We start from the raw sequence: 26,865 nt of genomic DNA on the forward strand, positions 1-26,865 counted from the left end.
GTTTCTTAAAAGATGAAAGTTTACTAAAAGATGAAAGATAAATGAACTACCAAAAGCAACTATATATGAATCAGTATTCTGGAAGTCAATGATTTTATTCTCAAAAGGTTTTCTGAGAATCCTTTGCTAAATTCCCAATGACATATGATTAATTCAAGGCATTTCTAAAGCAACTGTGTTATAGGACTACAAAATTTCTAGGAAAGACTCACATCACAAAGCAGTGAAGTAGTCATTTTACATTGTGTATTATACTATAGAAGTCGCTTTCTATATTTATGAGGTTTAAAAGGAGACATTAAATCAATGTTTAAAGTGGCTCAAAAATGAACCTTACCTCTGGCATAAAGAGACATATAAATGAATGGAAGAGTACTGAGCTTCCAGAAATAAACCCATGCACTGATAGTCAACCTCTAGCCAACACAACTCAATGGGGAAAGAACAGTCTTTTCAATATAAGGTGGTGGGACAAATGAGTATCTCATGGGGAAGAATCAATGTAGATCCCCTACCTCACACCTACCTCAGGTATACACAAATTAATTCAAAATGGATACATTTAGATCTAAGAGCTGAATCTATAAAGTTCCTAGAAGAGAACAAAGGTGTAAATCTTTGTGGCTTTGGATTAAGTAATATATGACACTGAAAATTATAAGCAACCAACAGAAAAACAGACAAACTGCACTAAATAACATTAAAAACTCTGTGTCAAAGGACACTATCATGAAGGTGAAAACAATCCACAGAATGGGAGAAAATATTTGTAAATCATATATCTACTCTAATGTCCAGACTATGTAAAGAAATCTAACAATTCAACAATAAAAAGACAAGTAACCCAATAAAAAAATGGGCTAAGGATCTGAACAGAAATTTTTTCAAAGAAGATATATGAATGGCTGATATGCACATAAAAAGATGTTCAACATCACTAATCATCAGGGAAATGCTAATCAAAACACAATGAGATACTACTTCACACCCATGAGCATGGCTATCATAAAAACAAAAACAAAAACAAAAACAAAAATGGCAAGGAAATGTTAGTGAGAAGGTGGAGAAATTTCAACTGCACATTGCTAGTGGGAATGTAAAATGGTGTATCTACTTTGGAAAACAATGTGGTGGTTCCTCAAAAAGTTAAATATAAAGTTAACCATGTGAACCGACAATTCCATTCCTAGGTATGTACCTAAGGAAAATGAAGATATTATGTCTACATAAAAGCTTACACAGCATTATTTATAATAGCCAAAACGTGGAAATAACCAAATGTCTAGCAACTGACAAGCGGGTAAACAATAAGCGGTATATAAATGTAACAGACGAGAACAAAGTACTGACACCTACTGCAGCATGAGCTCCGTGAGAGCACCGTAAAAGCACTGCGCTCAGGGCAAGAGGCCAGACACACAGGACCACATGCTGTATGACTCCACTGATATGAAATGTCCAGAACAGGCAAGCAAATTCAGAGACAGAGAGTGGACTGAGCTCCTAGGGCTGAGAGACGGGGGGCAGGGGAGGAATGGAGCGACTGCTACCCGATTGTGGTGATGGCTGCACAACTCTGTGAACACACTAAAAACTATTAAATTAACCTGGAGTGAAATGTATGGTATGTGAATTTTAACTCAATAAAGTCATTATATAAAAACTGTTGGCTCGGGTGCCTGGGTGGCTCAGTCAATTAAGTGTCCGACTTTGGCTCAGGTCATGATCTCATGGTTCATGAGTTCAAGTCCCGCATCGGACTCTGTGCTGACAGCTCAGAGCCTGGAGCCTGCTTCAGATTCTGTGTTTCCCTCTCCCTCTTTCTCTGCACCCCCCCCCCCCACTCTGTCTTTCTCTCTCAAAATAAATAAACATTAAAAAATTAAAAAGAAAAACAAAAAACTGTTGGCTCTACATTAAGGTATCACTCTTACCAATGAAAACAACAACAAAACACTAACCTTGAATACTTGAGAACCAGGCTCATTATAAGTTTTGGCATTTTTTGCTAGGAGATCTATATCTTTGGCCATTGCATGAATGCTCTTGTAGCTTCCATTCTAGAGTAAACAACAAAATACAACAGTTCCTCTTATTGAGAGTTAATCGGTATGACCTTTTAAAAAAAAGAACTCCACATATTTTTATTATTATTATTTTTTAATGTTTATTTATTTTTGAGAGCAAGAGAGACAGAGCATGAGTGGAAGAGGGGCAGAGAGAGAGGGAGATATAGAATCCGAAGCAGGCTCCAGGCTCGGAGCTGTCAGCACAGAGCTTGATGCGGGGCTCAAACTCACAGACTGCGAGATCATGACCTGAGCCAAAGTCGGCCACTTAACCAACTGAGCCACCCAGGCGCCCCCTAACTCCATACAATTGTCACCATATTCAAAGACTTCATTGGAAAATACACGTCAACAATATATAAAGTCATTCTCTCTTTTATAAACTATTACAATAGTCCATTTACACACAAGTTTTTGAGATAGATAACAAAACTAGAGCTATGTTAAGAATCATAAAAACATAACTTTTAAAAGATCAAATAAGACAAAAGTCATTTAATTTAGCAAACATGTAGTGCTTACTATGTGTTAAGCACTGTTCTAAGTGCTTTATGAATACTAATCCATTAAGGTGGACTTGAGAGTGTGAAGTAAGACTCCTCTAGTTTTTTGTTTTTTTTGTTTTTTTTTTTTTTTAACGTTTATTTATTTTTGAGACAGAGAGAGGCAGAGCATGAACAGGGGAGGGTCAGAGAGAGAGGGAGACACAGAATCGGAAGCAGGCTCCAGGCTCTGGGCCATCATCAGCCCACAGCCCGACGCGGGGCTTGAACTCACGGACCATGAGATCGTGACCCGAGCTGAAGTCGGACGCTTAACCGACTGAGCCACCCAGGCGCCCCTAGACTCCTCTAGTTGTACAGACTACTTCAGATGAAATAGCCTAGCACAGAGGTTAACATTTTGTGAGTACCTACTATGCACTAGGCTCCATGTTAGAGCTGTTACATCTTAAAGCTCACTCAGGTCCAAATAACCGAGGGAAACTTAGAACTGCCTTCAATTTACAAAGAAAAGGAAGAAGGGAGACAATCTAGGCTAAAGGTACACATGACTAATGAGAAAGACACAGAAATGAACAAACACATTCTAGAAAGACTGAGAAAACCAAATTAAGTAGAGTGGAAGGTTAGGGAGGGCAGAACCACAGCACAGGCTGCAAAGGTGAGGATAAATAAGGCAGAATCCAGGCAGCCAAAGGAGAGTAGCGGGTTATTTGCCATGTGAGAATACCCAACATCTGAGCATCCTCTTTTTTTTTTTTTTTTTTTTTAAGATTTTATTTTTAAGTTATCTCTACACCCAACATGGGGCTCAAACTCACAACCCCAAGATCAAGAGTCACACGCTCTACTGAAGGAGCTGGCCAGGAGCCCCTGAGCACCCTACCCTCTTTATTTGGAGAAAATCCCAGCATAGGTGGTAGGGAGGGACCTGTCCTACACAACAGTGGGTAGAAGTAAGCAGATGGTAGCACTGCCAGCAGCCTGGCACCCAGGCAAGGGGAGATCACTCATGCTTGAGTCTTGAGGGACTAGAGTGAGGGCAAAGGAATAGAGAAAATGAATTCCTAACCCCCATGAAGGGCACGTAAAGCAGAGTGGAGCAGCGAGCAACCAGGGCCCATAGTGGTGAATGACATTAGGAACAGCAATGGCACCACAAAGACACTGTGCGTTGACCTCAGCTGTACCACAATGTCCCTGAGTTCCTCCCACTTCTCTAAGGCTACTTCTCCTGCCTATCTTCCTAACAATTCCATGAGCTACCCAGTATCCTTTCAATGGATACCACTTCTACTGGAGTTATTCAGAGTTGGTTACTATTGCACCAGTACAAGAAACTGGGACTCGCTGCAAAAGGCACTAGAAAACAAGTGACAAGGCTCTGGGCTGTGGAATCAAAAAGAAAAGAAAGAGGAAGGAAGCTAGGGTCAGGAAGCAACATGCAGAAAGGACTAGAGAGTCTTTCATCAGAGAGGTAAGAAAGACCATTACAGTAATTTGGACATAAATGGATGAGATCTTGATTAGGGTGATGGCAAAAGGAGGTGCTTCTATGGGGTTTCTAGAAGGAAGAACAGACAAGATAAGAAGTGAGGTCTTGGAGAGAAGACTGGGGCTAGGGCAGGGGTTTCCAAAGATCTGATTTGAACTTCAGGATTATAAAAACATCTTCCCCCCCAGATAGACATTAGGAACCGCAGAAATTTAGGTTCCAGGAGACTAAGTCATTACCAGCAGCAGCTAGGGAGCTGCCTTAAAAACCAGGTGATACATTAGGGAATCTGTATTTTAACATTCTGTGAAAATGTATTACAATACCAGTAATTACTACACTGTTATTCTTTACGGCTCTCCTAGAACTTGATTTAAAAAAAATTTTTTTAATGTTTATTTATTTTTGAGAGAGAGCACGCGAGCGAGAGAGCCCAGCAGGGGAGGATCAGAGAAAGAGGGAGACACAGAATCCGAAGCAGGCTCCAGGCTCCGAGCTGTCAGCCCAGAGCCCAACGTGGGGCTAGAACTCCCAAACTGCGAGATCATGACCTAAGCTGAAGTCGGACGCTTAACCAACTGAGCCACCTAGGCACCCCAAACTCTCCTAGAACTTTAAAGCCAATGAAGTTTCTCCCTTCTGGCAAACCACTTGCTTTCAGTCTCCTTTCTCAACAAGACTATGCAACACATTAAAATTTCCTTTTTGTTTTATCTACCAGGAGCCCCAAACCTTCCTTACTCTGGGAGGATCAGTAACTCACACAGTCCAAGGCCACATCCCATAGGTGCTCTGTGAGATGCTTCACATGCATGATCATTGCCCCCTCCAACTCTGCAAAGTGGGAACACTACACTCAGTGCACAACAGAGGAAAGCAGGAAAGTCGCCTGACCGAAGCAACACAGCCAGTAAGGAACAGAGCTAGGAAATTAACCCACGTCAGCACAACTCTAAAGACCAGATTTTTTGTAAAATTTAGCTCCTTCTCCCTACACTTTCCTTAACCTCTGATCATCAAGTTTTAAATTTCAGTCACTGATTCACTCAATAAATATCTATGGAGAGGTAGGAATAGTGCAGGGGTTAAGAGTACAGACTCTGGAGGCAGAATGTCTGGATTCAAATCCTAACCCTTCTCCTTACTAGCTGATGACTTACGCAAGTGACTTATCACCTCTGTGCTTCAGTTTTCTCATCTGTGAAACAGGAATAATAATAGAGTCCACCTCACGGAGTGGCTATAAAAATTAATCAGCTAATGCATATAAAGCACTTAGAACAGAGCAGACACCTACCAATGCCAGGTGAGTGTTCTGCTGCTATTGCTGGAGATACAGGGAGGAAGGCACTCGAAGAGAATGAAGTCTCTGTTTTCACTAACCTTACACTCTAAAATATGTTGCAGGTAACTTATTCTGAGATATCCTAAAACTATTTGGAAGCAGGTAAGAATAAACAACAAAGCTTTAATGCCAATGTATCTTTCACAACCAGAAACGTCTATGCCCAATGCTTTTTAATTACTGTCCTAATTATTGTCTTTTTAAAATATTGTCCTATTGTTACCATGCCAATGAAAATTCTGCTTTCCTCCCTATAGAAAAAATGCTAAAGAGACACCATGCTGCCTTTTCCAAAGCTATAATCAACTAATCCATTTACATTATATGCTAAAAATCCCTTACAGAGACATCTGCTTCTCCATTTTCTAAAAGCCTCTAAAAGAGACCACAAGCCAATCTTCCCTAAACTACATATAGTTACATATGGTAATCTGCATACCTGTATCCTCTGGGCAATGGTCTTGAGATCTATAGGCTCCTTAATTATTGCATAATAATCTGGATATTGCTGGAAGACAAAAACCCAGGCAGGCTAAATAAATGAGAAGTATCCAACTAATAAGAAAACAAAGAAGTGCACTGACAACGTATTGATCAACTGAACAGCTCTGTGAGGTGCAAGGTTACTGACAAAGCTGTACAGCATACTGTTATGTTTGAAGCAGACAGAATTTGATTTTAACCAGCTTCATGAAATACACAAGAGTATGCTGTAGGAGTTTATAGTTAGCATTTGGTAATTATCATTATCCAACTAACACACCATAATTTAATGTTTTAAAAAATTCTAAATTCACAGAATCACACAGTTTTAAATTTAAGGTTCTAACGTATCTATTCCTGGCAATGAAGTAGAGGAATGTTTCTGAATGTTCTCATAAACTCTTAAAACTGCAATCTAAATCACACAATATTATCCTATTTCATATAAAATTGTTAATGGTCTACAAGACATAAGGGTGCATGCTTGTTAGCTTCAGGTTTAAAGCTTTCACTTATTTTGGCCAAATTAATTTTCTACAAAATAAAACATATTTTAAGTAAAACTACATTAAAGAAACAGTAAAATCATAAGCACGTTCTGCTTTCTCAGCAAAGACTACGTCAACACAAGAAGTTAAGCGTGTTAGAGGAATGTCCCTGAAGCATCTCACAAAGCCCACAGTGTGTTCACTGCCTTGAGCCTTTCCTACATCTTTAGTTCCTTAGAGGAAACAACTGAAGTTGACCAAAAGTCAAAAGTTGGTAGGTGAGAGAGGTGTCAGGGAAGGTGAGGCTGTGCTCTCCATGCTCTTCTGACCTGTTCAAATCCTTGCAGCCCGTACAATAACAAAAAGCCAAGAGGTTACAGCCTTCACTCAGTTGCTGGGCTGAGGGCATGATCTCAGGGATGCTACCTCTCATCTGAGTCCTCAGCGTATCCCTTCTTTTTTAACCCCTACTGTGTGTGTGGGGGGGGGGGCCGGGAGGGGTTGTTTTTGGGGGTTTTTTGGCTTGATCCAACCCCTTTTCTGCCCCCCTCTTAACCAATACTACTTCTGAGAAACAGTTCAGAAGACAAATTATGACAAGGCCACCCAGGCTGGGATAGCATGTAATCCCGGCTGTTGGGCCCACAATAGTCAGAATCTCCTCTCCCACTTAGCCAGTCCAGCCTAGGAAGGGCTCATAAAGGAAAGGTAAACACTGCTCCACCCTCCCAGCCTCAGTCCTTACTGTCTTTGAAACTGTCACTCTCTGAGGGGCCAATGGGAACCTGCTTTTTCCAACCAACTCCTGCTGCATGGTGTCCCTGGAAGCCGTCCCGGAATGGGGGAACAGAATATCAATGTTTTAGTGCTCCAAGTCACCTTTGGTGGCTTGACCACTAGGGATGATCTCCTGCTACTCAGGAGTAGATCTTGAGTAAAGGCTATACTCTTTTCTCATAGTTTTATTGTGATTAAAGATACAAAAGATTTACCATTTAACCTTCTAAGTGTGTGGTTCGGTGGCATTAAGTACATTCACATTATTGTGCAGTCATTGCCATCGTCCACCTCCCAAACTTTTCATCTTCCCAAACTGAAACTCCATACCCACTGAACAGCAGCTCCCCCCTTTCCCTTCCTGTCAGCCCCTAGAAACCACAATTCTACTTTCTCTCTCTATGAATTTGACTACTCTGAATACTTCCTACAAGAGGAGTCATGCAATATTGGTCCTTTTGTGACTCTCTTCTTTCACTTATGTGTTCCGGGTTCATTCTTACTGTAGTGTGTGTCAGAATTTCATTCTTTCTTAAACGCTGAATAACGCTCCATTGTGTGTATATGCCACATTTCATTTATCTATTCATCTGTCGAAGGACATATGGTTTGCTCCCATGTTTCAGCTACTGTGAATAATGCTGCTATGAACATGACTGTACAAATACCTCTTTGAGATCTTGCTTTCAGTTCCTTTAGGTATGCACCCAAAGTGGAATTGTGGGATCATGCGGTAATTCTAAGTTTAATTATTTGAGAAATCATCATACTGTTTTCCTTTTTTTTTTTTAAATTTAAAACATTTGAAAAAAAAATTTAAACATATGACCAATATCATCATTATGTTTTTGTAATCAGATCCACATTTAGGATAGATAGCAGTAGTCATATATGCTTTCTTTCTTTTTTTAACTTTTTTTTTAAAGTCTATACCCAACATGGGGCTTGAACACATAACCCTGAGATCAAGAATCACATGTTCTACCAACTGAGCCACCCAACTGCCTCTAGGCTTTATTTCTATGTGAGAACTGTCTTACAACTAGTCAAGACACACCTTTAAATAACCAGTCTTGTCGGTGACTGATGGGGAAAGCTGCAAGCCACTTATCAGTCAATAAGCACTTCTTACACACCTAGGACATGCTGGGTTCCAGCTACATGGCAGGGACACAAAAGAAAATATGATATAATCTTTGTTTTTCAATTCAAGAACCAGGGAAGAAGGTAGATAAATAGTAAATGATCACAAAGGAGTTATGTGCTACAGTGGAGTACCTCTGAAAGTATATTCTTGTCTAGAAATACAAGAATGCTGAGGCCATGGAAATTTTTGTAGTTCCACAGCTAAAGTGGAACTTTAGCTATGTTCATTGCCTTTTAGGTATGAAGCCACAACAGGCCCTCCCACTTTTAAAGTGTCTCACTACTCTAGAAAGTTCCTCCTCTTTGGGGTAGAAGAGTACTAGTCAGTCTCTCTCTTCTCCATCACCAGGAAATCCAGAGACATAAAAGAGGAAGAACTCATTTAGCTTCCTCTCATTCTGTCCCTGAGCAAAGAGAATGTTTCGTCTCTGTTATAAATAAAAGGTTTAGTTTAGGTACTTACTTTGTTATTTAAGAATTACCAATCTTGGAAACAACCCAAATGTCAATTGACAGATGAACGGATAAACAAAATGTGGTATATGCATACGGTAATATATTATTTAATGTTTATTTTAGAGAGAGAGAGAGACAGTGACAGAGAGTAGAGGAGGGACAGAGAGAGGGAGACACAGAACCCAAAGCAGGCTCTAGGCTCTGAGCTGTCAGCACAAATCCTGACACAGGGCTCGAACCCACGAACTGCGAGATCGTGACCTGGGCTGAAGTGGGACACGTAACCGACTGAGCAACCTAGGCACCCCCAGTGGAGTATTATTTAGCCTTAAAAAGGAAGGAAATTCTTCATGGATTCCATGAATGAACACTGGGAAGGAAATTCCATGGATGAACCCTGGAATACATAATGCTAAATGAAATAAGCCAGATATAAAAGGAGAGATATTGTGTGAGTCCTCTTATTATCAGGTACTTAGAGTGGTCAAATTCATAGAGAGAGAACAGAGAATGGTAGTTGCCAGGGCTGGGGGATGGGAGGACATGGGGAATTACTATTGAATGGATACGGAATTTCAGTTAAGGCAATAGACGTACAATATGAATGTACTTGACATCACTGAACCACACACTTAAAGAGGTTAAATGGTAAATCATGTGTATTTTATGACCATGAAAAACAAAAAACAAACAGTAAGAATTACCAATCAAAAACAAATATTTAAAAAAAACTACAACCTTTAGGCAAGTAAAATTATAGAACATGTCTTATGTGGTTGCTATTGAGGCCACAAGAAGGATCTCTCAGCAGCCTCCAATGCCTTCCGTTAACTTACCTTATTTGCTAAGAACTAAGTACAAAACCAAAAACAAAACAAAAATAAAAACACTTTAATTGATTCCCCTGTCTTTAATTACATCACTTACCACTTTAGAAGGCAGTTTCTGAAAAAGCTCACTAATGAGACGTCCTGATGGATTTGTGGCTACAACTATGGCTTCAAGAAGCTGCTCCAGGATCTCCTTCAAGTAACTTGGAGAAGACTGGGAGGAGGGGGTTAGCAGGAAGGAGAGAAAGGAGAAAGACTGTGAGAAAAATCCAAAAATAAATGCCAATATTAAACAGCTTCTAAATTTTAAAGCTAATTGAAAAAAACAACTTCTAAACAGTACTTATTTTAAATGTAAGTTTCAAGAATACCACAAAAGTGCTCTGATGTTGGACCCCCAGAATGATGTATGTGAAACTAATGAGGCTCCTTGTATTAGTTCAGTAACTAAATCTCTTAGATCAGGTCCTTTTACCAAACTCTAATGGTGCCATATGTGTGAAATGATGGAAATACATACCTTTTTAGGGTTTGAGCAACTGAGACAGAGAAAACATGCTCGGTGATACCTGACCATCTCTATATCTGCTGTTCATATCTACTGAAGTGTTGATATTCTGGTACAACGACATACGTTTTTTACCCATGGGGTGCATGGCCAGATCTAACAATAGAATTCAAGCTATCTCAAAAGTGAAGGACTGGGGCACCTGGGTGGCTCAGTCAGTTAAGTGTCTTAGTTCGACTCAGGTCATGATCTTGCACTCTGTGAGTTCGAGCCCCGTGTCGGGCTCTGTGCTGACAGCTCAGAGCCTGGAGCCTGCTTCGGATTCTGTGTCTCCTTCTCTCTCTGCTCCTCTAGCTCTCATGCTGTCGCTGTGTCTCTCTCTCTCTCTCTCAAAAATAAATAAACATTAAAAAAATTTTAAAAAGTAAGGACTATTATTAAGTCAACTAAAGTATCTCATTTCTGCTCTGCAGACTGGCTGACTTACTCCTCCTGCCTTAGCCATCATTTCAACATGAGAAAGTTTATGCCCCAAAGAGTACATGGCAGGGAAGGGTCTGAGTCTGAAGCTAGTTTTTATTGTGAGCAATGGCATGTGTCAGTCAAGAGTTATATTAAATGTACTTCATGTCCAAACCATGTTTTGTACATATAAAAGAAAGATTAATGGTATTTCTGGTTTAAATCATAAAAGCACTGTTATTTGCGTCCTCATCCATCCAACATGTCTTTTTTATTTAGTATAGTCTCAATTTTAAGGTCCAACGTTAACTCCACAGAGAGCAATAACATCTCTTGGGCCTTGTGCATCGTATCTGGAAATAGCAGACACACAACAAACATTTAACATATAAAAAACATGTGATTAGCTGTGAGTCCCTAACCATATAAGCTTAGAGAACCACCAGAACACCAATGATAGCAGACTAAAAATAACCCATGTTTAAGTCATTTACTTCCTGGCTGAAACACAGCACCACAGAGTTAGCTTCAAAGAGAGGAGAGTTCTATTCTGCAGCCAAGATTCCTCTCCTTCCAACCCAACTAGCTACTTTGGAAACATGCATTGCACGTGACAAAGGGAGTGGGGTGTGCAAATGCATTCATAAACCTATTTCCACAACTGGGAAAACTCCAAGGAAATCATTCTGAATTTAAAAATAAAAGCTTGAAAATTCCCTCTCTCTCCACAAGAGCTTAGAATAAGGAAGAAGCTTGGGAGGTATAAATATGAGTGTGCAAGATCCTCCCAATTTCTCACCAAAAGAAACATAGGCAAGTCCTAAATGTAGGCAATTTCATTTTTTGACTAGAACCTTGGAGGCCTATAAGACTCAGCCCTCTGTAGGTAATGTTCTACCCGAGAAAGCATGGGGTAAGCTGCTGTTCCTATATTAATATCAGAGAGTAAAATTCCAGGGAAACCCTAGTTAACTGCCTTCTACCTATTTTAATTTTTTTTAAACGTTTATTTATTTTTGAGACAGAGAGAGACAGAGCATGAACGGGGGAGGGTCAGAGAGAGAGAGGGAGGGAGACACAGAATCGGAAACAGGCTCCAGGCTCTGAGCTCTCAGCACAGAGCCTGACGCGGGGCTTGAACTCACGAACCTCAAGATCATGACCTGAGCCGAAGTCGGGCGCTTAACCGGCTGAGCCACCCAGGTGCCCCGCCTTCTACCTATTTTAATCATTTAACTGCGAGAAAGAAATTGACAAAGTGCCTAGGAAGTACATTTTGAGACTCTAAGTAGTTACATTTTTGAGAAATTCACCCTACCACTTCTTTTTTCTGTGTTGAGAGTTTCAGCAAAAGGCCTATTTAGATTAATTTAGGGAAGAAAGGGGAAGGCTCTGCTTTAGGTATCTCACTATTTAGCTACAGATGAGATGTCCTTCCTTTTACTATCCTTTTCCCTTTTTTAAACATGTGTGTTCACTCATCAAGTATTTAACAGTACCTACATGCCACACACAGTCTAGATGCCAGGAACAGGTGAATAAGGCAGTATCTTTTGTGGAGCTATCATTCTCCTTGGTAGAAGACAGAAAGTAAACATGTAAACAAATAAACAAGCTATTTCACATACATTGATACAAACTAAAGACCACAGAACAGAGTGATGTGATGATGGGAAAGGAGGGATGTGAGGCAAACAATTTAGATAGAGGGTCAAGAAAGTCCTCTCCTAGCTGACGTTGTTTTAATGGATGTTACAATCATGAAAAAAAAGGGAAGCCTGGGTGGCTCAGTCAGTTGAACGTCCGACTCCTGATCTCGGCTCAGGTCATATCTCACAATTTGTGAGTTCGAGCCCCATGTCGGGCTCCTCGCTGACAGTGCAGAGCCTGCTTGGGATTCTCTCTTTCGCTCTCTCTCTGTCCCTCCCCACCCCCCCAAAAAAGAAAAAAGAACCATGAAAAAGAGCAAGTCACAGAAAGAGCCAAAGGAAGCACGTTCTAGGCAGAAGAGCAACTGCAAAATTCCAGAGGCAGGAGCATACCCTGGCATGTTCTAGGAACAGCACCAGTCTAATCTACAAAAATATCCCTAAGGTGATTCTCCTGATTCTGCAACTTTTAATCACAACACTGCCCACCCTTATAAGATACCTCAATCTAGCAATACTGAACAATCCTTGATAATATGAAGGTTCTCCTTAAAACTGGGCAGGAAATATGCATTAATGTAAGAGCAACTCATGAAAATAACCACTCATGGCATACACTGTCCAGGATGTCCTAGTATCCCTTGCAATTGCAGTGGGGCTCTCTGGCTGTATGCCCCTTTGCCCTCCTAGTTACCAACACAACTCCACAGGAAGCCCAGCTGCCCAAGCAGCACAGAAGAAATCACAGGCAGGGCCCTTGTCTACCTCCCAGTGGTCCATCTCACCCATTCCAGCTGCACACTTACTCCTTCAGTCACTGTGCCTTGATTGTCTTGCCCATCGTCATCATCATCTTCATCATCTGCTTCTCCTTTCTGAACAAACTCATTTCTTGTTCGAAGGTACAAATCCCAGAGTTTGCAAGCAGCTTTATATTCAGGAGAATCTGGCTGTACATTAACAAAGAGAAGAGAAAAAAATAGCACTTTAGTTATTTTATTGTAAGTCAGTGATTACTTTTAAAGTATCCTAATCCAGAAGAGACTAGTATTCTAAGACATAACTTTGAAACTTAATTATAAATTTAGAAACCCTTGTGATTAAAGATACACGGGCCTTAATTCCTCCTTGGAACTAAGTGTATGTTTTAAAGGCATTCTAGAATCATATTATTTTATTGATTTATAACCTACTACCTCATTACAGAAAGACTTGAGGGATAATATAGATGATTTGCTAAATTAAGACAAATTATTAGTGATACACTATGAAAAACACTTTTAAATTTTATTAAATTTTTTTTTCATGTTTGTTTATTTTGAGAGAGAGAGAGCACAAGCAGGGGAGGGGCAGAGAGAGAGGGGGAGACAGAGAATCCCAAGCATGGGGCTTGATCTCACAAACCATGAGATGATGACCTGAGCTGAAATCAAGAGCTAGATGCTCAACCAACTGAGCCACCCAGGAGCCCCAAGAAAGACAATTTAAAAAATAAGACCCAATTTAAGGGATATAAGTAAAAAGGATAGAAGCTAATGATTTTTCTAATACTACTTCTATTTTTTAAAACTATTTATTATTTTATTTGAAGATTTATTTTCCTGAATAGGGATGAACTCAAACTGAAACTTTCCAGTAAAAGCAATGCTGGATGCAATCTTAAAACCAATCAATCAAATAAACAAAACTTCCAAAATGCATCCATGTGCTGCCAATAAGGAGTAAGCTATGTTCAAAAAAGCAAGAGTAGAGGGGCGCCTGGGTGGCTTAGTCGGTTAAATGTCAGACTTCAGCTCAGGTCATGATCTCACAATTTGTGGGTTCAAGCCCCACATGGGGCTCCGTGCTGACAGCTCGGAGCCTGGAGCCTACTTCCGATTCTGTGTCTCCCTCTCTCTCTGCCCCTGGCCTGCTCACACTCTGTTTCCCTCTCTCTCAAAAATAAATAAACATAAAAAAAAATTTTTTTAAAAGCAATAGTAGAATAAAAGCAGGAACTCAGATGAATAAGCAGAACACAGAAGCCAATGTTCACCTGAGGATATTTTTTATTTTGTTTTGTGTTTTTTTGTTTGTTTTTTTTTTTTTTTTGTATTTTAGAGAGAAAGAGAGAATCTCAAGTAGGCTCCATGCTCAGTGTGGAGCTCAACACAGGGCTTGATCCCATAACTCTGGGATCATGATCTGAGCCGAAATCAAGAGCCAAAATCAAGACTCAACCAACTAAGCCACCCAGGTGCCCCTCACCTGAGGACATCTGTAAGACAAGATAAAGCTAAGCTTTAGTTTTCAAGGCTCCCTGAGGCTACAAGAACAAGAGATATAGGTCAAGGCCCACCAAAAGCTGGGATTCCAAAGGCCACAGTTGCTGTGTAAGTGGGAATTCAAAACAATTCAGCCTCCACCTCAGCCTCCACACAGTTCAACCTGTTCCTATCTCAAACCATGGCATTGCAGGGAGAAAGAGAGGTACGGGAATGCTCTGCTCTGAGAACTCTTCATAAGCTAGCCCTAACAGAGACAGGCCAGTGCCTGGGATAAGCAACACGCTTCCCTGAATGAACTCAACTTCAATATAAGCCTCAAAGGATCTCTAGAGATCAAGTTCCAAGAAATATGAGCTCAAGGTTAAAATCCATGAAACACACAAGAGTGATGTCAGCAGAAATGACCACAAAATCAGACATGCAAGTATTTCAGATACTGGAACTATCTGCCACAGAATTAAAAATAAGTAGCTTGAACACGCTTAAAGAACCAAGGGGGTAGAAAATATAAGTACAGAAGACCCTGAAAAAGAAACTATTTCCAAAATATGAAAAATATAAAATTAAAATGTAAGAACTGAATAGATTAGTTTAAGAGGAGATTACAAAGTAAACTGGCAGAACTAAAGAAATTACCTAAAAAGTAATACAGGAGGGGCACCTGGGTGGCTCAGTCAGTTAAGCATCCGACTTCAGCGCAGGTCATGATCTTACAGTTTGTGGGTTCGAGCCCCGTGTCAGGCTTTGTGCTGACAGCTCAGAGCCTGGAGCCTGCTTTGGATTCTGTGTCTCCCTCTCTCTCTCTCTGCCCCTCCCCTTCAAAAATAAATGTTAAAAAAAAAAAAAAAAAGGCAACACAGGCACTATAAAGGGAACTATGAACTGTTAGGAGAGACAGAGACCTGAGGGAGGTCTAACAGAACCCCAATCAGAGTTCCATCAGGGGAGAGAGAGAGAGGAGTGGGGCAGGGGCAGTATACAAAGACATAACAGCTGCAAACTTGTCACAGTTGATGAAAAACACCAACTCCAAAGATTTAGGAAGCCCTACAACTTCCAAATTATACAAAGAAAAAGACATTCATATCTAGACATATCACCATGAAACTACAGAACACAAAAGACACAAGGAAGATACCAAAGACAGCCAGAAAGAAAAGATAGCTAACCTTTAAAGGAACTAAAATTATACTGACAGAGAACTTCCTGATGGCAATAAAAGAATAAAGAATAGGAGCACCTGGCTGGCTGAGTAGGAAAAGCATGTAACTCTTGATCTCGGGGTGATGAGTTCAAGCCCCACATTGGATGTAGAGATTACATAAGATAAATAAATAGACTTAAGAGGCGCCTGCGTGGCTCAGTCGGTTAAGCATCTGACTTCGGCTTAGGTCATGATCTCACAGCTTGTGAGTTTGGGCCCCGTGTCGGGCTCTGTGCTGACAGTTTGGAGCCTAGAGCCTGCTTCAGATTTTGCGTCTCCCTCTCTCTGACCTTCCCCCACTCATGCTCGCTCGTTTTCTCTCTCTCTCAAAAATAAACACTAAAATAACTTTTTTAAAAAGAATAAAGAGTATAATGCAAATAAAAACAAATACCATATATAAAACAACATTACTTTATGGGATTAAAAATCTGTCAACAACAGCGGCACCTGGCTGGCTCAGTTGGTGGAGCATGGGACTCCTGATCTCGGAGTTGTGGGTTTTAGCCCCACATTTGGTACAAAGATTACTTAAAAATAAAATCTTAAAAAAAACCCTGCCACAACAGAACTAAAATACAAAACATCAGTAGCATAAATAGGGAGATCTGAGTTGAGTTATGCTAAAGTCTTTGTGTTGTTTAGAGGGAGGTTTAAGATGCTGATTAACTTTTGACTTTGATAAGTTAATTATGCATATTAAAACTTCTTAAGAATAGATTATCAACAGATCTTAGAATCCCCAAATCACAAGAAAAGAAGAGGGAATAATAACAAAATGAAACCAAAAGGCAGAAAGAAAAACAAAATAAGAAAAAAAAAATTTACAAAATGAAATAGAAAGTAGAAATTTAGATGACAGGAATACATCCAAACATAATGCTAATTACTAAAACTGTAAAGACATGAAATGTTCCAGTTAAAAGGCAAAGATTATCACCTGTATTAATAGAAATTCATGTATATGCTGTTTACAAGTGATATATCAGCATGAAAAGGTTGAAGGAAAAGAAGGCAAAAAAATAAACTAGGTAAACATAAAAATAAAAGCTGACATAACTACACTAATATCATATAAAACAGACTTCAACAAAAGACACTAGTAATGATACAACAGAACCCCCCCAAAACTTCAATTTGCTAGGACAATATAACAATTTTAAACTTGTATGCTCACATTTGCATATTAAAACTTAAATAATACACAAAAATACATAAAGCAGGAGGGCCAGGGTGGCTCAGTCAAGCATCTGACTCTTGACTTTGGCTGAGGTCATGATCTCATGGTTCCAGAGTTCGAGCCCCCTCATCAAACTCTGCTGATAGCGCAGAGCCTGCTTGGGATCCTCTGTTTCCCTCTCTCTCTGTCCCTCCCCTGCTTGCTCTCTCTCGAAATAAATAAAAAAGATTCTCTCTCTCTCTCCTGCCCCTCTCCCCTACTTTGCATGAGCGCTCCCTCTTAAAAAAAAAAAAAGAAAAAAAAAAAACAACTAAGAAAGCAAGCAAAAAAAAAAAAAAAAGGTGGTATAGCGATATAATAGCATATTATATAGTCATAAGAAGGAATGAAATACTGGGGCACCTGGGTGGCTTACTCAGTCAGTTGAGCCTCTGACTTTGGCTCAGGTCATATCTCATGGTTCCTGAGTTCAAGCCCCACATCGAGCTCGCTGCTGTCAGCACAGAGCCTCCTTTGCGTCCTCTGTCCCCCGCCTCTATCTGCCCCTCCCCGACTTGTGCTCTCTCTCAAAAATAAATAAAACGCTAAAAAGAAAAGTTGGGAATGCAAGCTGGTGCAGCCACTCTGGAAAACAGTATGGAGGTTCCTCAAAAAACTAAAATTAGAACTACCCTCTGACCCAGCAATGGCACTACTAGGCATTTATCCAAGGGATACAGGTGTGCTGTTTCAAAGGGACACATGCACCCCTATGTTTATAGCAGCACTATCAACAATAGCCGAAGTATGGAAAGAGCCCAAATGTCCCTTGATGGATGAATGGATAAAGAAGATGTGGTATGTACGTACACACACACACACACACACACACACACACACACACACACACACACAATGGAATATTACTCAGCAGTCAAAAAGAATGAAATCTTGCCATTTGCAACTACATGGATGGAACTGGAGGGTATTATGCTAAGTGAAATTAGTCAGTCAGAGAAAGACAAAAATCATATGACTTCACTCATATGAGGACTTTAAGAGACAAAACAGATGAACATAAGGGAAGGGAAACAAAAATAATATAAAAACAAGGAGGGGGACAAAACAGAAGAGACTTAAATATGGAGAACAAACTGAGGGTTACTGGAGGAGTTGTGGGAGGGGGGATGGGCTAAATGGGTAAGGGGCACAAAGGAATCTACTCCTGAAATCATTGTTGCACTATATGCTAACTAATTTGGATGTAAATTAAAAAAAATAAAAAATAAAACAAGTTAAAATAAAAATAAATAAATAAATAATTAAAAAAGAGAAAAAGAAATGAAAAGTAAAGAAAGAAGTACTAATATATGTTACAGCATGGATGAACTTTGAAGACACCTCCGTGAAAGCAGCTAGTAACCTAAGGCCATACAGTATTCGATTCCATTTACATGCAGTGTGCTGAACAGGAAAATCCACAAGGAAAGAAAGTAGATTAGTGGTTGCCAGAGGCAGGGAGGAAGGGAAATGGAGAACACCTGTTAATGGTATGGTTTTCATCTTGGAGTAGTGAAAATATTCTGGAGGTAGATAATGGTGATCTTTGCACAACTTTGTGAGTATACTAACCCTCCCAGAATTCTACACTTTTTTAAAAAGTGTGAATTGTATCTCAATTAAAGAAAAAAAAACCATAATATATATACACACAATATTAAGAATAAATCTAATAACATTTTGCAGAATCTTTAAGAAGCTTTACTAAGATAAATTAAAGAAGACTTAAATAAATGAAGACATATCAAATTCAAAGACTGGAAAAGTCAGTATCACAATTATGTCAATTCCCCAAAATATGATATAAGGAGTCAATGCAATCCAATAAAACTTCCAACAATTTTTTTGTGCTTGACCTAACATACTAATAATATAGACATGTATGAGAAAAGGGCTGAGAAGGGGCGCCTGGGTGGCTCAGTCGGTTAAGCATCCGACTCTGGCTCAGGTCATGATCTTGCGGTCCGTGAGTTCGAGCCCCGCGTTGGGCTCTGTGCTGACAGCTCAGAGCCTGGAGCCTGTTTCGGATTCTGTGTCTCCCTCTCTCTCTGACCCTCCCCCGTTCATGCTCTGTCTCTCCCTGTCTCAAAAATAAATAAAAACGTTAAAAAAAAAAAGGGCTGAGAATAATCAAGAATGATCAATAACCAGTGCTTTCCTTACCTAATAAGGAATTATAAAGGCATAATAATTAAGGCAAGAATGTAATAGCCCAATAATAGATAAACTTGCTAGAACAAAAAGAACAAAATAAAAGGCCAGAAAGGGACCCATGAGTACATGGAAATGGTGTCAGCACTGACAGAGCAAACAAATATGGAGAGGTTGCCACTTCAAGGTGCTGCTTATCCCTGTTAGGAAAAAAAAAATAGGTCCTTACCTCACAGAAGACACCAAAAGCCAATGTGAGCTGCCTTAAAGGCTTACATGCGAAAAACAAACATTTAGGAGAAAATATATAAGAACTTTTTTGTTTGTTTGTTTCAAGGTTTTAGTTGAGTTCTAGTTAGTTAACATATACTGTAATATTTAAGAGAAGAATATCTTTGGGCGCCTGGGTGGCTCAGTCGTTAAGCATCTGACTTTGGCTCAGCTCATTATCCTACAGTTTGTGAATTAGAGTCCCACATTGGGTGAGCTCGTGCCCCACTTCAGGTGAGCTCATGCCCCACTTAGGGTAAAACACGAGCGGCGGGTAAGCTCCGCTTCTCTCGTTCTCTCTGCCCCTTGCTCACTTGTGCCCTCTCTCTTTCAAAAAAAAAAAAAGAGAGAGAAAGAGAGGAAGAGAGAGAGAGATTATCTCTATAATCTTTGAATAAGAGGGATTTTTGAAATAAGACACAAATAACAAACTACAAAGACTAATAAGTTTGATTATATTAACATAAAAATATTCTGTTCATCAAGACATCACAAAGAATGAAAATAGCTACATAGTGGGAAAAGATACTTGCAACAAATACAACAAAAGAGGATTAGTCTCTACAGTATATAAAAAATTTCTAAAAATATGAAAATGACAACTCCAGAGAAAAATGGGCAAAAGATTTGAACAGACTCAAAAGGAACAAAAATGGTTCATGTTATATGAATCTTCAGTCTATTTTATTTTCTTTAACATGTTTATTTTTGAGAGAGCACGAGTAGGGGAGGAGCAGAGAGAGGTGGGGACAGAAGATCCAAAGTGGGCTTTGCACTGACAGCAGTAAGCCCAATGTGGGGCTCGAACTCAGGAATTGTGAGATCATGACCTAAAATGAAGTCAGATGCCCAACCAACTGAGCCATGCAGGTGCCCCCAGTCTCTTTAGTAGCAAGAGAAACACAAACTCAAACCACTCAATGAGTAAACACTACTTACCTACCAGACTGATAAATATTAAAAAAGCCAAATTATTATCAAATAGGATACCTTCCAAGTTTGATGGTTTCTTACCTTATAATAGGCCTTTGCATTGTTAAAAAGGAGCTGGAAGTCAGCAGTCAGCAGATTAACATCATCATACTCTTCCATTTTTAACTTTTGTTGGATTTTCATCAAATCAATGGGCTGAGAAACCACTTCATAATAGTCTGGTTGATTTCTGTTATAATTTTTTTAAAAAAAGTATTAGTCCAAAGCCTATGAAAAGTTATATTTCAAAACTATTTTTTGTCCAACATTCCAAGTGACAGAACATATTAGACTTATTCCATTAGAACTAAAAGGGAGTAACAAAAGGTGCATATGCAAGGCCTTTTTTAAGTATATGTTAGTGACATAAAAACCTAACAACGCTTGTGATGATCATTTTTATGCTAAATATTTAAGATTTAGGGCACTAACACTAAAACTATATGTATCTTCTGCAAATGAAAATAACTTACCTTTCATGTTCAATAGTGGCTGAAAACAGATTCAGGTTTCAAAACTCTTTAAAACTTATTTTCTGTATGACCTTCACTATCCTCCCTTCCAAGAAATAATTACCATCCTGGATTTTGTATTTACCATTCCTATGTGTTTTTCTTTTTTTAATAGTTTGGTCATGTTTATTTGTTCTTACGCCCTTTTATCTTTGGTAAGCTCTTTGTGCCAAGGACCACATCTTTCTTCTTTGTAAGTTTAGTAATTGATATTAGAGAAGTTTATACATAACAGGCACTTGATAGTACTTGGCAGAAAAAGCTCCATGGTCACCAAGCAAAGGTCATGCAGGAAATTTCAAAAGTAGTGTTTTTTTTAAGTTTTTTTTTTTTTTTTTTTTTTTTTTATATTGAGAGAGAGAGAGAAAGAATGTGAGCGCACACACATGTGCCGGGGAGGAAACGAGAGAGAGGACAGAGAACCCCAAGCAGGATGTCAATGCAGAGCCTGATGTGGGGGCTTGATCTCAGGAACTATGAGATCATGATCTGAACAGAGACCAAAAGTTGGACACTCAATAGACTGAGCTACCCCGACGTTTTCATGGTTTTTTTTTTTTAATGTTTATTTATTTTGAGAGAAAGAGAGCATGAGTGGGGGAGGGGCAGAGAGAGAGAGGAAGGAAGAGAATCCCAAGCAGGCTCCATACTGTCAGAGCAGAGCTTGACACAAGGGTCAAACTCATGAACTGTGAGACCAAAACCTGAGCTGAAATTAAGAGTCAGATGCTTAAGTGACTCAGCCACCCAGGTGTCCCTCAAAGGCAGTTCTAATGATAATGTCTTAGGTTGGGTTTTGGGTTCATGGATGTTTATTCTTCTTCTTTCTGGCTTTTTTTCAAACGAAATTTCATGAGACAAGTATATAAGTGACTATTTCTCTCAATTCTCCTTCAGGGGTAGGTAGTTAACTCCATTCTAGATGTATAAGAAACCTGTTATTACATACAAAGAATGTCATGGTCATTAAGGCTTTACTCTCTCTTGGGACTGTGATTGACATATTATAGCCATATATGTAGGATATATTTAATTTTTAAAATCATCTTATTCTGACATAAAAATTGCAGTAACAGTACAAAGCGTGTTTCCCGGAACCACTAGAAAGCTGCTCAGATGAGGTCTTATCACCCCTAAATAGTTTAGTATTTCCTACAAACAAGGACCACTGCTCAACCAACAAAATCAGAAAACTGACTTTGATAGTATCACTATCTAATCCTCAGACCCCATTCATGTTCTGCAACTGTTCCAAAATCGTCTTTTATAGCAAAAGGATCAAGTCCAGAATCGCATGTTGCATTTAGTTCTATTTCTTTAGTCTCTTTCATTCTGAAACAGTTCCTCAGTCCTTCCTCAACTTTCAGGATCTTCATACTTTTGAAGATTACGGGCCATTTATTTTATAGGGTGTCCCTCAATTTGAGTTTGTCTGTTTTCCCAATGAATAAACGCAGGTTACACTTCTTTGGCAGGACTATGACAGACATGATATTGTGTTCGTCACACCTGATAAAATATTAGGTGGCACACAATTTCAACTTGTCTCAGTACTTAGGCGAGGCTGAATTTGATCACTTGATTTTAGTGGTGTCCACCAAGCTTCTCAATTGCTCCCTGTATTTTATAGAGCAGTACCTCCTGACTATATTAAGTCCATTCCTAATCAATTTACTCATTTATTTATATCCATATGGATTCCTGGATTCCTATTTGGAAGTCATTAAAATCCATTAACTATTCTGATGTTCAATCTGTTCAAGGTTGGGCCAGTTGGAATCCTTTCAAGATGGTTTCTATTCTCTATGTCCTTTTGACACCCATCACCCTTTGAACATCTGCTTACTTTCTGGCTGCCTAAGATATTACAGGCTCATCTTGTACTTTCCCTGCCATTAAAATCAGCCATTTCCCCAAAGAACTACTGGTGTGTTGCTGCTCCCAGGCTGTGTCAATGGACAAAGCTGTGGATAGACATAAGCTCACTTATACCTAAATTTCTATTACCAACATATGTTGGAAACCATGAATTCACACCAACGTTTCCAATTCCAATCCTACAACAGAGTTCATTCTAGTTTCCTTGCCATATTTGTACTCCCTTTCTTAGATAATGAGAAGCCCGGGTCATATTATTCACAATGTATCTACTACAATGATTCATCTCCTGTATGTAACCAATCTCCTCTTGCTGCTGTCTACCCGGACCCCACAAGGCTTCTCCTCACCTCACTAAGGCTATAGCCCCCTGCCTGGGCTAGGTCACAACCCCAGCAGATGTCCTCCCGACCCCATCCATGATAGGCCACTACCAACACCACTCTCCCAACATGGACATCCTCCCCTCTCCACTCAGGCCTCCAGACCCTGTGCCAGGAAGTCCTACTACATGACCCCCCTCTTTCCCATGCTCAAGCTGACACTCCGTGACGTGATACTGCTACTGTCCAAACCCTCTCCCCAACACCCCAACACCTGTCTTCCCTGTAGATGTCAAGCTTGCTCAGTCTCACCTAATGGCTTCTGGATTAAGTTCTTCAGGAAGAGAAATGAGGAGGAAGAACAAACTGAATTTTTTAAAACTTTTACCAATCATTTATGATTTTAGTGAACTATAAAATTAAGTATAAGGGAAATAAAAGGAGTACTCATTCTGCTATTCAGACAAAGTACAAGAACATAAAGGTCTTAGCGAGTAACAACAAAGGACCACCTAGGCCTAATATCGATGTCGTCAGTGGCATCAAGGGACTTTCCTAGGGTGAGCGTTAGGGCTTTGTTAACCTGACGTTCACAATGGCTCTCTCCACCTGGACCTGACAGGCCAGTCCACTGCTCCTTGCTGAGGCTGGACCTCAGCAGCCTTTCAGGCTTGGGAGATTATCTGTAGACAACTGAGCACCCAATGAGTACATGTGCCTAGAAAGAACACTCTCTCCCAGAAGCTCTGTGAGAGGGCTCCTCACAAACATTTTCAGACTTACCAGACAAAACAGAAATCAGGATCCCCAGATTTCACTCTCTGTGATAAGGTTAAGACAAGGTCCTCATCTTTTGAAAACAAAATAGTTCTACTAATTTTTCCCGCTTAAATCAACATACGGAAAAGAATAAAATAACAAACATTGTCCCTATTCATCTAGAGGTAAAAGCACAATCAGTATTCTTTCAGACTTCCAGGCACACACATACACAAACAGCACTGTGCAATACATACATGTTCTTGCATAGCAGCTTTTCTCTTTCAACAATAGGCGAGGGCACCCTGCTATGATATGGCAGAACAGTCAAACCGTAAGTGACATTTTTAACCAGAAAAGTGAAAAATACTAGGCTTGACAGGCAGAGCCTACTGGCTATCCCCAAATTCATTTTCCCTTATCCTCAGGATGGCAGCACTCTGAGCTGCTGTGTGGGTACTAAAGAGCATATTCCCCAGCCTTGCTGCACCCAAGTTCTGACCAATACAAGAGCCAAGGTGTACGATACCCTTAACAGACTTTCTTTTTCCTATGGGCTGAAAGACAGCTGTGCTGGTGAGCCATCTCAGGCTATACAGCTAAGAGCGATACCCCAACGACAGCAAAAGAAAGACGGTTCCTAGACCCTGAGAACTTGACAGAACAGAACTTTTACATGAGAAAAAGCAGTTTTTCTTGTTTCGGCCATTGTTAATTTGGGTATCTTAGCACAAGTAGCTTAATATACTAATCAAAACAAAGTCTCAAAAAGAGATTCACAATTGTGTAGCTCTGAGCATTACTGCTCCCCACAAACTCTTAAGAAAACATACCCATTCCAAAGAAGGTAGAGCTGTCCTCTGGTACAGCACTGGGGGAAGGCAATCAGTGCTCACAGGGTGCCACATCTTGGGAAGCAAGGAGACAGTGCTCTAGCACCCAAAGTCTGTATCCTCCACCCCTCAGGACTCACTAACCTGCTGGGGGTGGAAGGCAGCAGATGGGCAGTCCTTTTCAATGAGGGGCTTGTGTGCTCCAGTACGATGCTGTTCCTCTATACAACATACTGGTTAAGAGCACTGGCTCTAGAATCAGAAAGACTGGAGTCTGTACCCTGGTTATCTTTTAGTAGTTCTGAGAACTTGTGCAAGTTCTCACCTATAAACCATGATAATAATATTTTACAAGTTTGAACAATATGAAGAAAGTACTTGGCAATACATCTAATATATAGTACGAAATAAATATGGGCTTTTATTATATGCTAAGTAACTTTTAAAAGATGACTATGGTAAACCAAATGAAATCTGGAGAGTTACCTCATTTTAAAAAGAACCCTTCTTTTTTAGCCATGACTAATTTACATTCTTTAATTCAGGATGTTGTGCTGTGTTCTTAATGGCTCTGCTCTCTGAGGTGAAAAGTTTGCCTTCAACTTCAGCTTGGCATTAACAACCACGAATGAACCTAAATCTTTAGTTAACTCAATGTACTAGTTTCCTAGAGCTGCTGTAAAAAGCTACTACAAACTTAATGGCTTAAAACAACACAAATTTATTATTTTACAGAAGTCCAAAATGGGTCTTGCAGGGCTAAAAATCAAGATGTTGGTGTTCCTCCTGGAGGTTCTAGGGAAGAATCCATTCTTCACCTTTTCTAGCTTCTAGAGGCTGCCTGAATTTATTGGCTTGTAGCCCTCTTCCTCCATCTTCAAAAGTCAGGAGTGTAGCATCTTCAAATCTCTCTCTGACTCTGACTCTTCTGTCTCCCTCCTCTCTGTTTAAGGACTCTTGTGATTACACTGAGCCCATCTAGATAATCCAGGATAATGTCTCCAAGTCAGAGTCAGTTGGTTAACAATTTAATTTCTTTCTAGCATGTAATCTAACATATTTATAGGTTCTAGGGATTGAAACATGGACATATCTGGGGACCATCATTCTGTCTACCACACTTCTGTATGTTTTCAGAACAAATAACTTCAACTTCCTGAGTTAGAAGGGAATAGTGATGTTATCTTGATAGCAAGAGAAGAAGGAAGTTCTAGTCAGGGAGAACATAGCTTCTAAAGGGAGGTGTGTGCAATGTGCATACTAGGCCAGCAATTTTTTTTGTTTGTTTCACTGGACTACAGAAGTCAAGCCCAAGAGTATGGGGACAAAGCAAAAAAGCAAGATGAAAACAATGTGCGCTCTCTGTATACTTTGAAAAATTTACTTCTTTTAATGATAACAGCTATAACTTTAATGTTACCTTAAATGCTATAAATAAATTTTAAAAATATGCTTCACTCTCAAGAACTAGAGAAAGAACATAAGCCCCAAACCAGCAGGAGGAAGGAAATGATATATAGAGATAAAAGAAAACAAAAAATAGAAAAACATAAAAATCAATTAAAGCTAAGAGTCAGTTTTTTGAAAGGATCAATATAATGGACAAACCCTTATCCAGATGAACTAAGAAAAAGAGAAGACTTAAAAAAAATCAGAAATGCCATTAAAACCAATGCCACAGAAATAAAAAGGATTATAAAAGAATACTATGAATAACTGTATGCCAATAAACTGGATAACTTAGAAGAAAGGGATAAATTCCTAGGAACATAAAACCTATCAAGACTGGATATGAAGAAACAGAAAATCTGAATAGACCTATGACTATTATGAAAATTGAACCAGTAACCAAAAATCTTCCGGCAAAACCACTGGGTATTTACCCAAAAAATACAAAAACGGTAATTCAATGGGATACATACACTTCTACGTTTACTGCAGCATTATTTTATAACAGCCAAATATGGAAGTAACCCAAGAGTCCACTGATAGATGAATGGATAAAGAAGACATGGTATATATGTACAATGGAATATTATTCAGCCATAAGAAAGAAATCTTGCCTGTCGTAACAACGCGGATAGAGCAGGAGACTATAATGCTAAGTCAAATTAAGTTAGAGGAAGACAAATACCATATGATTTCATTCATATGTGGAATTCAAGAGGTAAAACAAGCAAAGGAAAAAAAAGAGGCAAACCAAGAAAGAGACTCTTAACAAACTGAAGAACTGAAGGTTACCAGAATGGAGGTGTGTGGCTGGGGG

At 39.6% G+C, this 26,865-nt stretch overlaps 1 protein-coding gene across 47 annotated transcripts in view; it reads right to left on the minus strand.

The window, feature by feature from the left end:
* Nucleotides 1-26,865, minus strand: part of PBRM1 (polybromo 1) — a 118,068-nt gene that overhangs the window by 81,509 nt on the left and 9,694 nt on the right. For 45 of the 47 annotated variants that reach the window (XR_008420532.1, XM_019417125.2, XM_019417117.2 and 42 more), the window contains 5 exons: nt 20,337-20,484; nt 13,018-13,161; nt 9,690-9,806; nt 5,852-5,920; nt 1,962-2,060 (listed from right to left, as the gene is read on the minus strand). Coding sequence is in view for 46 of the 47 variants with exons in the window: in XM_019417125.2 (XP_019272670.2) it covers nt 1,962-2,060; nt 5,852-5,920; nt 9,690-9,806; nt 13,018-13,161; nt 20,337-20,484 (577 nt within the window). In the remaining variant the exon portion in view is untranslated. The remainder of the gene's footprint in view (nt 1-1,961; nt 2,061-5,851; nt 5,921-9,689; nt 9,807-13,017; nt 13,162-20,336; nt 20,485-26,865) is intronic. The other 2 variants (XM_019417131.2, XM_053897990.1) reach the window with 1 other exon arrangement.

This window comes from Panthera pardus, unplaced genomic scaffold (genome assembly GCF_024362965.1).
Source record: "Panthera pardus isolate Hobbes unplaced genomic scaffold, ASM2436296v1 HiC_scaffold_8, whole genome shotgun sequence".
NCBI lineage: Eukaryota > Metazoa > Chordata > Mammalia > Carnivora > Felidae > Panthera > Panthera pardus.